General features: G+C 42.7%; 1 protein-coding gene across 3 annotated transcripts in view; it reads right to left on the bottom strand.

The window, feature by feature from the left end:
• Nucleotides 1-14,063, bottom strand: part of NOS2 (nitric oxide synthase 2) — a 50,851-nt gene that overhangs the window by 684 nt on the left and 36,104 nt on the right. The window contains exons 22-28 of one of the 3 annotated variants that reach the window (XR_014174639.1): nucleotides 12,951-13,114; nucleotides 10,784-10,994; nucleotides 8,658-8,745; nucleotides 6,746-6,867; nucleotides 5,875-6,023; nucleotides 3,935-4,129; nucleotides 57-755 (exon numbers count right to left, since the gene is read on the bottom strand). Coding sequence is in view for 2 of the 3 variants with exons in the window: in XM_081944346.1 (XP_081800472.1) it covers nucleotides 669-755; nucleotides 3,935-4,129; nucleotides 5,875-6,023; nucleotides 6,746-6,867; nucleotides 8,658-8,745; nucleotides 10,784-10,994; nucleotides 12,951-13,114 (1,016 nt within the window). In the remaining variant the exon portion in view is untranslated. Of the gene's footprint in view, nucleotides 1-10; nucleotides 756-3,934; nucleotides 4,130-5,874; nucleotides 6,024-6,745; nucleotides 6,868-8,657; nucleotides 8,746-10,783; nucleotides 10,995-12,950; nucleotides 13,115-14,063 lie in introns of those variants that run through there. The other 2 variants (XM_081944346.1, XM_081944347.1) reach the window with 2 other exon arrangements.

Raw genomic sequence — 14,063 nt, 5'->3', positions numbered from 1 at the left:
CTGGGGAATTCTGGGAGTTGAAGTCCACAAGTCTTAAAGTTGCCAACTTTGGACACCCCTGCCTTAGGCACATATTATGGAAGGCCAGGAACATCCACAGAGGAAGTCAGAAAACTCAAGATGGCAACTGCAATGGCATAATTAATTCCTGATACAATTAATAAAAATCACACATTTTTATGTGTGATGTGTGCATGCAATAATGTGCTTACTGTTTTCGTCTTGATTTTTTAATATCCTCTCCTCAGATGCCCCTATGCAAGCACCCATAAGCAGTTCCAGTTTTTGGTATTAAATGAGGTTAGCCTTTTCTCTTCTGAACATACAAAAGCAGGGTGAAAACAGCCCACAAAAGCTGCCCCCTTTGTCCAAGAAATGGAATTTAAATAATAATAATAATAATATAATAAAGACTGATTGCTACAAAAGTTCCAATAAAATAGACATGTCTAAAAGAATTAAATATAATTAAATAAAATAGTACAGTATCTAGTGTTTTATCCAAAACCCAAACTATTTGGTTTTGTGGTGCAAATTCTGCTGATCTGGTTCACATTGGCAGATGCTGCTGTAAAAGCAACATTTGGGGACCCCTATTGAGGCTAAAGAAGGCCTCTGGGTAGGAAGTTACGGTTAAAGTTTTAGCTGGGCTTGAGCTTCTAAAACTTTTATGGTTCTATCATTTCTTCCATGGTTCTTTGGTTCTGTTTTGGAAACGTTGCTCCAAAAATGTCCTCTTTGTATCGTTTCTGCCTCTGTGAAAACAAAAACAAGGAAAGTTTAAGAATTGGTCGAAATGTTTTAGTATAAATTCCTGTGGAATTTTAAACGGAGGCCTGGATGGAAGGACTCAATTACAACACAAATTGCTCAAACCAGCAGCATTGATAGGGAGGGTCAAAATCTGACTGATAGGGAGTGCAATGTCCTGATCCAAGCCGTGTCCTTTTGTTACATGCATGTAAAAAGGGGTAAGGCTTGGATTGCAACTCCTTACCTTTCATTTCGATCATTCACTGTGGGTACTTCTCCAATGCAAACTCACTTAAATTGGGAAAAATATTCTATAAATACGTTATTCAACTTATTCAATAAATAAATTGAGATTCGACTTATTCAATAAATAAATTGAGTGTCAGGCCTGTAATTCTGTTCCTTTTAGGATCTTTGGCCTACCTCCTCCCGTAGTGGTAGAAGGGGAAACACATTATGAGGTGAAAAAAATATTAGCTTCCAGGCTGTATAGGGGTCGCTTACAATATTTAGTGTATTGGAAGGGATACCCTTTGTCCGAAGCTACGTGGGTGAAAAGTTGGGATCTGAAAGCAGATAAATTAGTGAAACAATTCCATGAGAAGTTCCCTGATAAGCCAAAAGGTCCCCCTGGGGGAGGAAGAGGTGGTTAAATTTTACCATGAAAATCTACGAAAACAAATATATATATATATGTTTTCGTAGATTTTCACGGGTGTAGGTATGCTGGTTTTGTTGTATTCGGGTCTTTTTCCGTGTAAGGTTGAGATTGTCTTTGCAACGTTTCGGCAGGATCACACCTGCCATCTTCAAGCTGTGGGCTTTTTAAGGCAGGTGTGATCCTGCCGAAACGTTGCAAAGACAATCTCAACCTTACACGGGAAAAGACCCGAATACAACAAAACCAGCATATATATATATATATATATATATATATATATATATATATATATATATATATATATATATATATATATATATATATATATATATATATATATATATATATATATATATATATATATATATATATATATATATATATATATATATATATATATATATATATATATATATATATATATATATATATATATATATTCTTATGCTGTTTCATTGGTATAGTAGTTGGGAGGGGGGAATAGAAAGGAGTAGGATTGTGGAATGTATTGTTATGGATTTTCTTAGAAGCTCAAGGTCGTCTTTTGTCTCCGCACCTCGACACCTGGCCGGAAGAAGAGGGGTGTACATGCCAGCGTGGAAGATGAAGATTGGACCATGTGATGAATTATGGGGTGTGGGGATAGATGATGAACTTTTAACTGGGTGAACCCACAGGATGTACGTTAGAGTTGAAATTTCACAGCATAATGCCAAAATGTCTGTCTTATTAAATTGGAGTTTAAGGATAACTTTGCCTTGGACAATGATTTAATTCTGCATGATATTTGGAACGCTGACATTGAGATGCCCAGGATTGACATCTAATAAGTCCTCACTACCAACTCCAAGTTTATCTTAGCCAGCTTGGCTGAACCGCGGTGGCACAGGGGTTAGAGTGCTGTACTGCAGGCTCCTTCTGCTGATCACTGACTGCCAGCAGTTTGGCAGCTCGAATCTCACCAGGCTCAAGGTTGACTCAGCCTTCCATCCTTCCGAAGTCGGTTAAAAGATTGTTGGGGGCAAGATGCTGACTCTGTAAACCACTTAGAGAGGGCTGTAAAGCACTATGAAGCAGTATATAAGTCTAAGTGCTATTGCTATTGGGTTCAGAGTGGGACCCACACTGGCAGAGCCAATCATCACTTCTGAATTAGTTAAAAGCCTTATTGGATCCCTCCTGCTCATTCTGAGATCTGGGGTCCAAAACTTCTACCCTCCTCTGCATTTGGGCAGCATTGACAAAACCAGGACCAGTCAATTGCAAAAGACAGCTTTACCTGGAACAGATTGCATCCTGCAATGATACCTTTAACACTATCAAACAGCAACTTCTGACTATCCCAGGATCTCGTAAGGACTCAGTAGCGGGATAAAAATTCCCAATCCAGTCTAAACATCTGACTGGTTGTGCAGCAAACTATAATAATGGCAACCATCGAAGTGAACACTGCAAACACATGCACAAAACTCATGCATCTCTTTTTAAACATTTCCACCCTGGTATTCTTAATCCAAGGCAGTAAGGCGATCATCAGTCCATTAAAAATTGAAATCAATGCTACAACATTGAATGAACAAGAGCAGAAAATTATACTTGTTAAAGAATTAAATAGTTGACAAGAAAAGTAACCAAAAAGTTAACGGTCATAGTATAATTTGCACTTAGATTAAACTTTGTGGTCTGTCCCTGGAACTTTGCAGAAATAAAGATACTCATAATATAGTCGAAAGTCACAGGAGAGGAGAAGATAGAACTAGTCAATTCTGAAATGGGAATTTAAGATCACCTTTAAAGTAATCTTCTCTAATCCAGTGTAAAGGTATGGTAAAGGAGTCCCTGCAGATTTGATTCCGCTAGTCATTGCCAACTATAGGGGGCAGGTCTCATCTCCGTTTCAACACCATTGAGCCAGTGCTGCCCGAAGACATTTCCATGGCCATGTGACCAGCATGATGTCACAGAGCGCTGTTAACTTCCCACCAAAGTGGTACCTATTTATCTACTTGCATTCACACGCTTTTGAACTGCTAGGTTGGCAGGAGCTGGAGCAAGGAATGGGAGTTCAGCCCATTGTGTAGTGCTCGGGTCTCGAACTTGGGCTACCGGCTTCCAGCTGACAAGTCCAGCTTTTTAACTGCTGAGCCACCATGCCACTCCCTACTGCAGTGTGCTGGACTACAATTTGGGTGATGATGGAAATTAGAATCCATCGTATTTTTAGGGTCTGAGCTTGGAAAGCCTATCTAAAAATCAAGGATTGCCAACTTCTTAAGACTTCCCACAGTATTTGAGTTCCTCAAAGACATTTCCTTGCCCACTTAGAAGATCATTCCTAAAGCCATTCAACCAAATAATCAACTCAGCCCCCTTTTGTTGAGGAACGCCAGAGGCCTGGATGACCCCAGATGACAAGATATGAATTGAGAACTTTCACCCGTTCCATAGACCATGTTTACAAAGCGGATGAAGTTTACGATTGAGTTTGGCAGCCAACCAAATGGAAATGGCTCGTCATACCTTCAGCTGAAAACAGTAGTCCTCTGCTTCTTCTTCGGTCAAACTCAGTTTCTTTGCAAACATCTCCTTTAAGGTCTTAGCCACTTCACTGGCCATGCGGATGTCCCCGCAGACATACAGGTGTCCCTCTTCTTCATGGAGAAGCCTGAATACCTCTGCTTCTAATTCATTCCGAAGGAGGTCCTGCACATAAACCTGAACCATTTGCATATCATTCAGATTTTTTCTAAGAGAGCTGCAATATTTAATCACTTAACAAACTGGATCATTAGTCTAGTGCAGGAGTGTCAAACTCAAGGCCCAGGGGCCAGATCTGGCCCACGGGGCCACCCTGGAATCAGCCAAGGATCGGCCCGTGGTACCTCTGCTAGCAAAAACAGAGTTCGGGAGGGCCACGGGCAGCCCACTGAAGCTCTGTTTTTGCTGGCAGAGGATTGCAGGAGGTCAGTGCAGCCGAAAACGGAGCTCGGGAGCCTGTTTTTGCTGGCAGAATGCTTGGGCCACCAGAGGCGCCCCCCCCCCCCGACACAAGTGACATCGAGCTGGCCACCCCCACCCAAATTAAAAGTGAATAATTCTTTTTTTAAAAGATTGACAAATTTAACACTTTAAAAAAAAGGAAGAAGGGAAGGGAAGGAGAAAATTGAAGTTACTTCAAAACATTTTGAAGGCACAAAGGTGTCTATTGCCCAGTAGTTGCACAATCTATGCCACAGCTGGGACAAATAATTAGTAGCATCCCAATATTTTAGAGCACAATACCCCTAACAATAACCATTAGAAGAGACTATCTATAGCTCAGAATTGGACTGTGAAGTTCTTGGTGCTCTTGGAAGTTCGTTGTTTGCTTGCAGATTTTTATGACCCAACTAGGTAAATTCATCACTGCAAGCAAGCAGAGGCTTTGCTGCCATGCACACCTGTGCCAATGAGTTAGGTAGAGAAGATAAAGATCAAGTGCAAGTAGTCCTCAACTTATGACCAAAATTGAGCCCAACATTTCTGTTGCTAAGCGAATCATTTGTCAGAATACCTCATTTAAAATGAAGAAACAATAGTGATAATCAAACAAATGAAGTACTATAATAATAGTGGATACAAATATATTTGATTGATGATATGTGACTTTAGATAAAGTTTAAGCTGATAACTATGGAAAGGACGCACAAAAACCTTGTATCCAATCGACGCACTGTACGTAATGGAAGATGTTTTTATGTTACATATCTTGTTTGTCTATGTTTGTTTAAAAATAAAAACTTTATAAAATAAATAAATAAATATGAGTCCGTTGACAAGTGTCTGAATTTTGAGCACGTGACCATGGGATGCTGCAGTGGTTGCAAGTCTGAAAAATGGCCATAAGTCATTTTTTTCAGTGATGTGGTAACTTTGAGCATCCATTAAATGAACTGCTGTAAGTTGAGGACTACCTGCATACTAAAACTATTCTACCAATTCGTGCCATTGTAATGAATGGTCACAAAACAAACTGTTGTAAGCAGTAGCGGGACTCAATTTTTTTTACTACCGGCTCTGTGGGCGTGGCTTGGTGGGCGTGGCTTGGTGGGCATGGCAGGGGAAGGATACTGCAAAATCCCCATTCCCTCCCAATCAGCTGGGACTTGGGAGGCAGAGAATAGATGGGAGGTGGGGCCAACCAGAGGTGGTATTTACCGTTTCTCCGAACTACTCAAAATTTCTGCTTCTGGTTCTCCAGAACTGGTCAGAACCTGCTGAATAGCACCTCTGATTTTAAGTCAAGGACTACCCGTGTTATACCTGTACTGTACTGCTTTTGGCCACCCTGCTTCCTTACCGTCTTTGTGTTCCTACTCTTTTTAATCAGTGGGACCAGAGCTTGAACCCAGGATTTTCTGGGTACAATTTAGTGCCCTGCCCTGAGCAAAGGATCAAAGCAAGATGCAATGGAGGCTTACTTTGGGACTCCCGGACTCTCTGGAGTAAGCTGTGTAGACTTCTTGGAGAATCCCTATCCGATGCATCTCTTCCATTTCCTCTCGATAGAGGTGGTCCAGGCTGGAGTGCCGGCAGCCGAACAGCAGGATCAGACCCCTCCCTTGGATCCCTAAAAACCAGAAGGCCAAAATCTTAGGTAGCTCAAGGCACTGTTTGAGTCTAAATATGGATAAGGTTTCAGTATCCCAGTCATCAGAACGAACAGGAGGGCCCCTAAATGCCACAATATTATCACATTTCGAAAGAAGAGAAGCAACTCACAGTGTCATCTAAAGAGGAACAAAGCCATGTTGCAAAACCACAATTTAATGACTCAACTGCAGCATTGGATGGGACAGGTGAGCATGGGTCTCATGAAGGAAGCATCAACGGCTGCCTCAGACTAGCTGGGGTTGACCTTTAGACCTATCTTAAGAGGTTCTCTTTGTGAGGTCTACTTCACCGGATAAAGCAGATGTTCCAAAAGTGTAAGGCTTGTATTCCATGACCCCAAATAAGAAATTGGAACATCTAATTTCTAATTAGAGCTGTGGTGGCCCAGTGGTTAGAATGCGGTATTGCAGGCTAACTCTGCCGATTGTCAGGAGTTCGATCCTGACGGGCTCAAGGTTGACTCAGCCTTCCATCCTTCTGAGGTCAGTAAAATGAGGAGCCAGACTGTTGGTGGGCAAGATGCTGACTTCATAAACTGCCTAGAGAGGGGCGTAAAGCACTATGAAGTTTAAGAGCTATTGCTTAGTGCTAATTGTTAGATAATGCTAACCCCTAAACACTTCCCATTTCAGTGGTGCGTGGATTGGCCCAACCAGAAAGTTGCAAAGCCCTCTTCACCTTTCTTTTCTAAGTCAAAGTGTCGTTGTTGCCAGAAGCTTCTAAAAGGAGCAATTCCTGTACCAGGACCAATCAGGATGCACGGTTTTCTTGGATCTTTTGGAAGTTGGAATCCAGCAGCACTAGATAACAATGAGACAAACAAATATCTTACTCAGTGGTGGGATTCAAATTTTTTACTACCAGTTCTGTGGACGTGGCTTGGTGGGCATGGCAGGGGAAGGATACTGTAAAATCTCCACTCCCTCCCCACTCCAGGGGAAGGTTACTGCAAAATCCCCATTCCCTCCTGATCAGCTGGGATTTGGGAGGCAGAGAATAGATGGGGGTGGGGGTGGTCAGAGGTGGTATTTACCGGTTCTCCGAACTACTCAAAATTTCCGCTACCTGTTCTCCAGAACTGATCAGAATCTGCTGAATACCACCTCTGATCTTACTCCTAGAGAAACAGGAAGTGCAAATATCTCCTCTTTCATGAATACACTTCTCAGATTATTTGGCCACCGATCATGGGTCTTTAATTCCTTTAGATTTCAAATAGATATAGGTAGTCCTCCCTTAGCGATCACAATTGGGGTTGGCAAGTCCATTGCTAAGCATTGTGGTCGCTAAGCAGAAAATCACACAAACGGATTTATAACACTTCTTCGCAAAGCGCCACGTGACTGATTTGCGATTTTCCTTCTGTGTTCTCTGTTAACTCTGTTTGTCACAAGCCACTTAGAAAGCTTGCAAATGGCAATCATGTAACCATGATATAATGTGACAGTCGTAAACGCGAGGTTTGGTGACAAAGTTGGTTTTTCTTTACACCATTGTAACTTCAAATGGGTGCTAAATGAGCAGTTCATAAGGAAAGACTACCTGTACATTGAGATAGATTCTACTTATGCCAATTGGAACTGTTTAGGCCTGGTTGGTCTGTTTTTATTTTTCTTTTTGCTCTCACTTGGAGAAAAGACTAACATGGAGCCCATTCTCTTGTTTTGTTAATTTCTATTTACAGGTCTTTGAATAGCACAGAAATTAGTCCACATGCTTTACATTCCTAACAGAATCCACCTGTATTTCATAGGATACCATTTGTATATTTTTCAGTTTGAGAACAAAAGTTTTTAATACAATACAATAGCAGAGTTGGAAGGGACCTTGGAGGTCTTCTAGTCCAACCCCCTGCCTAGGCAGGAAACCCTATACCGTTCCAGAAAATGGCTATCCAACATCTTCTTAAAGACTTCTAGTGTTGGGGCATTCACAACTTCTGGAGGGCAACTTCTGTTCCACTGATTAATTGTTCTGTCAGGAAGTTTCTCCTCAGTTCTTTCTCCTCAGTTCTAAGTTGCTTCTCTCTTTGATTAGTTTCCACCCATTGCTTCTTGTTCTACCCTCAGGTGCCTTGGAGAATAGCTTGACTTCCTCTTCTTTGTGGCAACCCCTGAGATATTGGAAGACTGCTATCATGTCTCCCCTAGTCCTCCTTTTCATTAACCTAGACATACTCAATTCCTGCAACCGTTCTTCATATGTTTTAGCCTCCAGTCCCCTAATCCTCTTTTGTTGCTCTTCTCTGCAAACTTTCTAGAGTCTCCACATCTTTTCTACATCGTGGCGACCAAAACTGAATGCAGTATTCCAAGTGTGGCCTTACCAAGGCATTATAAAGTGGTATTAACACTTCACGTGATCTTGATTCTATCCCTCTGTTGATGCAGCCTAGAACTGTGTTGGCTTTTTTGGCAGCTGCTGCACATGGTTGACTCCTATTTAAATGGTTGTCCACTAGGACTCCAAGATCCCTTTCACAGTTACTACTGTTGAGAACCTATACTGTACCTGTGCATTTCGAATTTGTTGCCTAAATGTAGAACCTTACTCTTTTTGTTACAAGCTATTTTTTCAGCTGCAATCTTACCTGCGAATAAAACAGGGAATTGACTTTTTCAGGGCCATTGTGTTCAACCAAGCACTGCATACCCCCTGGTGCACTGGACCTTTTCCATCTGAGAAGAAAGGGTGAGCAAAAGAACACATACGATGTTTTGGTGAAGTATTTTGAGAAAGTTTAGATGAAATCACAAGAAAAGTGAACAGACTTTGCAGTATGGTGATTTTCATAGGCCCTACTCAGAGGCTAAGAAGAGTATTAATGTTTTTGAACCTTGCTGTTGGAGAAGACTCCTGAGAATTCAGTTGTTACAGGTAGTCCTCGACTTACAACAGTCCTCGACTTACAACAGTTCATTTACTGACCATACAAAGTTACAACGGCACTGAAAAAAGTAACTTATGACCGTTTTTCACACTTACAACCATTGCAGGATCCCCATAGTCACATGATTAAAATTCAGACACTTGGCAATTGACTCATATTTATGACGATTGCAGTCTCCCAGGATCATGTGATCACCTTAGAATAGAATAGAATAGAATAACAGAGTTGGAAGGGACCTTGGAGGTCTTCTAGTCCAACCCCCTGCTCAAGCAGGAAACCCTATCCCATTTCAGACAAAGTATTGTCCAATCTCTTCTTAAAAGCCTCCAGTGTTGGCGCATTCACAACTTCTGGAGGCAAGTTGTTCCACTGGTTAATTGTTCTAACTGTCAGGAAATTTCTCCTTAGTTTCAGGTTGCTTCTCTCCTTGATTAGTTTCCATCCATTGCTTTTTGCCCTGCTGTCACCTTTTTCAACCTTCTTACAAACAAGCTCAACAAGGAAGATTCACTTAACAACCATATTACTACCTTAACATTTGCAGTGATTCACTTAACAACTGGGACAAGAAGGGGGGGGATTCACTTAACTGTCTCACTTAGCAACAAAAATGTGGGGCTTAATTGTGGTCGTAAATCGAGGACTATCTGTATTGACTGTTCTAGTTGCAGGAACTTTTTATCATCTCCAAGAAAGGAGGATTCCTAGCACAGCTGGAAAGAGGATATAATCTTGGAGTGTTACTATCTGTTGAGCTGTTCAAAAGCACATTTTTAATTCTTTTTTGTTCTGCTTTTATTATTTTTAAACAACACTCCACAACAACAACCCTGTGAGGTGGACCGGGTGGAGAAAGAATGACTGGCCCAATGTCACCGAGCCGGTTTTCATGCCTAAAATGGGACTAGAACTCACAATCTCCTAGTTTCTAGTCCAGTTCTTTAACCACTAGATGAGGGGTCCTCAAACTTTTTAAACAGAAGGCCAATTCACGCTCCCTCAGACAGTTGGGAGGCCGGACTGGCTGGCTGGGTGTGGCTAGGTGGTCATGTGACTGGCTAGGTGTGGCCAGGTGGTCATGTGACTGGCTGGATGTGGCCAGGTGGTCGTGTGACTGGCTGGGTGTGGCCAGGTGGTCGTGTGACTGGCTGGATGTGGCTAGGTGGTCATGTGACTGGCTGGGTGTGGCCAGGTGATCGTGTGACTGGCTGGGTGTGGCCAGGTGGTCATATGACTGGGTGATGTGGCCAATTTAACAGTCCATTAAACAATACACACAAATTAAACTTTAATTTGTTATGCTCCTGGGGGTAGAAAGCAGGTTAGTGAAGGCTCTGGAGGCTGGGGAGGCTAAAAACAGGTCCATTTTTGGCCCCTTCGGCCTCCAGAACAACTCTGCTGCCCCAAAACAGACACATTTTTGGCCTCCTGAGGCCTCTGCGCATCCCATTTTTGGCCTCCTCGGCCTCCAGAAGTTGAGTGGGGGCAGAGGTGGGTTGCTGTCGGTTTGGACCGGATCAGCCAAACCGGTAGTAGCGGCGGTGGGAGACCCCGCCCACCCCCCGGGTTCTTCTGAGCATGCGTAAAAGCGTTGCGTGAACAGGGGAGCAAGCACGGGAGCGCGCCCGAACCGGTAGGTGGGGCGATGTGGGTGGGGCACCCTTGTGGTCCCTCGTGGGGCGGATTAATGGCTTCGGTGGGCCATATCCGGCCCCCGGACTATACTTTGAGGACCCCTGCCCTAGACCAAACCGCCTCTCACTTTTGATGAAGAATCACTGCAAACACAGGGCCAAATGAAGTTTCAGAAGAGAAAGCCCACTTACTTCTAGAACTATAGGTCACCACAGCCACAGTCAAATGTAATTCCTGGGGGGCCCAATCCTGCGAAGAACTGATGGAGTAATATCTGGGCTTGAGTAAAGGCAGCTGAGAGAGCAAGAAGGATGTTGAGAGCCTGATGGATGGGAATTCCTCGAGGACTTCCAAGAGAGTGGGGCTGTTGTAAAATTTCCACTTGTTGTATTCCTCCAAATTCTACGGTGAAAAACAAACAAACAGATAGTCAGCCTCCTGGGGGTTATTTATGGATTTATGTTTATATTTCCTCCGAAATGGGGGCGCAGCTTGTTGTAGAAACAATGGTACCTTATAAAATTCCAAAAGATAACACAAGATTGTTGTGCTGATTGTGCAAACTGCTTACAGAGGGCTGTAAAGCACTGTGCTAGTGCTATAAAACAGGAAAAGAGCATAGAAATAACTACAATAGGGATAAATTTGACTCAAAGCCAGAGATGGAAATGTGCTATCCTAAACAAAGTTACTACGTTGCTCATCCCACATCAGTTCATCGAGATTGACTATTGTAGCTATATTAAACAGCCTGTTGAATTGAGCTTGACTCCGGTTTACCATACAAGTATTTGTTGATGTAGCTTTTTTAGTAGCAGGATAAAAGTGACCTGCTATTGGAATGTTTTCCACTTCCCAGTATGGTCTACTGCCATGAAATCTCTCACCCAAGCAATAACAGAGATGGAAGGGACCTTGGAGGTCTTCTCGACCAACCTCCTGCTCAGGCAGGAAACCATGTACCATTTCAGACAAACTGTTCTCCAATCTCTTTTTAAACATTTCCAGTGTTGGAGCATTCACAACCTCTGGAGGCAAGTCAAACCTGATTGTTCTAACTACCAGGAAATTTCTCCTCAGTTCTAGGTTTCTTCTCTCCTTGATTAGTTTCCATCCATTGCTTCTTGTCGGGCCTTCAGGTGCTTTGAAAAATAGGCTGATCTCTCTTCTTTGTGGCAGCCTCTCAAATATTGGAACACAGCTATCATGTCTCCCCTAATCCTTCTTTTCATTAAACCATATATTCCCAATTCCTGCAACTGTTCTTTGTATGTTTTAGCCTCCAGCTCCCTAATCATCTTTGTTGCTCTTCTCTGCATTCTTTCTAGAGTCTCAATATACCGTATTTTTTGGACTATAAGACGCACTGGTGTATAAGACGCACCAAGATTTCGAAGAGGTAAGTAAGAAAAAAAAGGTTTTGTCCTCCCCAACCCCCAGGAGCACTCTGCAGGCTTCAGCAGGGCTGGGGGAAAGCAAAAATGCCCCTGATTTTGTCAGGGGAAAAATTTCACCCTGAACTAGTGAGGCTTTGATCGCGGCTTTTCCAAACAGCATTTTCTTTAAGAAGCGAAATTGAAGTCCAATAACAAGTTCTAATTAAAAACAAAACTTTTAATAAAAAAATAAACAAATAAACAAATAAACAAATCTATCTAATTGTTACATTTTGGCAAGAAGCAATTTGTCTACCAGCTTCCTGGCAGACGGACAAAGACCAAAAAAGAAAGAAGTCTCTGGAATATGTGATGTAATAAACATGTTAAGCATGCGCAATAAATCATTGTCAGATAAGAACTTATGACCTGCGCAGTAACTCTTTCAGTTCAGCTATTCAGTTCAGTTCGACTAGCAAACATTTAACGTAGTGACAGTTTTTGCTAAAAACGGGCGGGAAATGGGCTGTTTTTCACAAAAACTGGGGTGTTTTCCCCTTCCCCCAGCCCTGCTGAAGCCTGCAGAGTGCTTCTGGGGGCTGGAGGATGAAAAATGGTCTGTTTTTTGCTCATTTTTTGCAAAAATGGGGTGCAGGTGCGGGACTTTAGGAGGCCAAAATGGCTGTATTCAGTGAATACGACACACTAACATTTTCACGCTCTTTTAAGGGGGGGGGGGGGAGGAAAGATGCGTCTTATACTCCGAAAAATACAGTATTTTTTAATATTGTGGTGACCAAAACTGGATGCAATATTCCAAGCGTGGTTTTACCATGTCATTATAAACTGGCGTTAGAAGTGAGCCCAACCTTGCCTAACTTTTGGCGATCACCCGTGGTTGGCCACTTGCTAGCAGATGAAACAGAGACATGCTCTATAAGTAAACCTTTCTCTCCCTGCCCGTAACTGGTCTCGAACTCACATGACACAAGAGATCCAGCCTTTCCTTCTCACTTTCATCTTCTGCCAGCTGGGAAAAGGATCTTAGCAACTGCTGGGAAGGAGGAGAGGTGACATCAAGGAAATGCATCAAAGCTTGGGACAGTGAACATGCTGGAAACTTTTTGTAAGGAGTCCAGTAGCCACCTGGAATGAAAGAGGAAATGGGTGAGAATATATTCTGAGATTAAACAGAGGAAATCAGCTGGGGAGAGACTTCATCTAAGTCAAAAAATAAATACGTCTGACCAGTTGCCTTCCAAAACGGCCCTTCCCATTGACCCGAAGTGTTAATTGAATCCCTGCAGGGGATACCTCATCCCCAGAGTCTTTAAATCATGCTGCCCAAGTTAGAATGGATGGTTTCCCCATTTTGGAGTGTGAAAGTAGTAAAACAGGAGCTTTAAACTTTCAATTGACTCAACACACCTATTTTACTCAGGGGAAAATTAGTTAACAAAAATGCCACACCCCAAATGGAACAAAGGAAGCCCTAAATTCCCCACATATGCCTTTTCTGATAAGGCCATCCCTTCACCATGAGGTCCCTTTGGGAGGTGAAAGGCTAAACGGCTGCCTACTCTTGCCCAACTGGAAAAGAGCTGAATGCCAAGATAACACAGGTATCCTTTTCTTTCTCTTGTTCACTCCAAATTCATTGTCCCTTTCTTGTAAAGATATCCACTCATAGGTAAAGATAAAGGTTCCCCTCGCACATATGTGCTAGTCGTTCCTGACTCTAGGAGGCAGTGCTCATCTCTGTTTCAAAGCTGAAGAGCCAATGCTGTTGGAAGATGTCTCCATGGTCATGTGGCCAGCATGACTAAACGCCGGAAGGCTGTTACCTTCCCACCAAAGGGGTCCCTATTTTTCTACTTGCTTTACTGTGGTAAGAAAGGTTGTAAGTAAAGGTTAAGGTTTCCCGCGCACATATGTGCTAATCGTTCCCGACTCTAGGGGGCGGTTCTCATCTCAGTTTCAAAGCTGAAGAGCCAGCGCTGTCCAAAGTTGTCTCCGTGGTCATGCGGCCAACATGACTAAATGCCAAAGGCGCACGGAACGCTGTTACCTTCCCACCAAAGGTGTTCCCTATTTT

Source organism: Natrix helvetica (genome assembly GCF_964273705.1).
Source record: "Natrix helvetica genome assembly, chromosome: 2".
Taxonomy (NCBI): Eukaryota; Metazoa; Chordata; class Lepidosauria; order Squamata; family Natricidae; genus Natrix; species Natrix helvetica.
The sequence above is the reverse complement of the archived record's forward strand: the minus strand, read 5'-3'. Positions and strand labels throughout refer to the sequence as shown.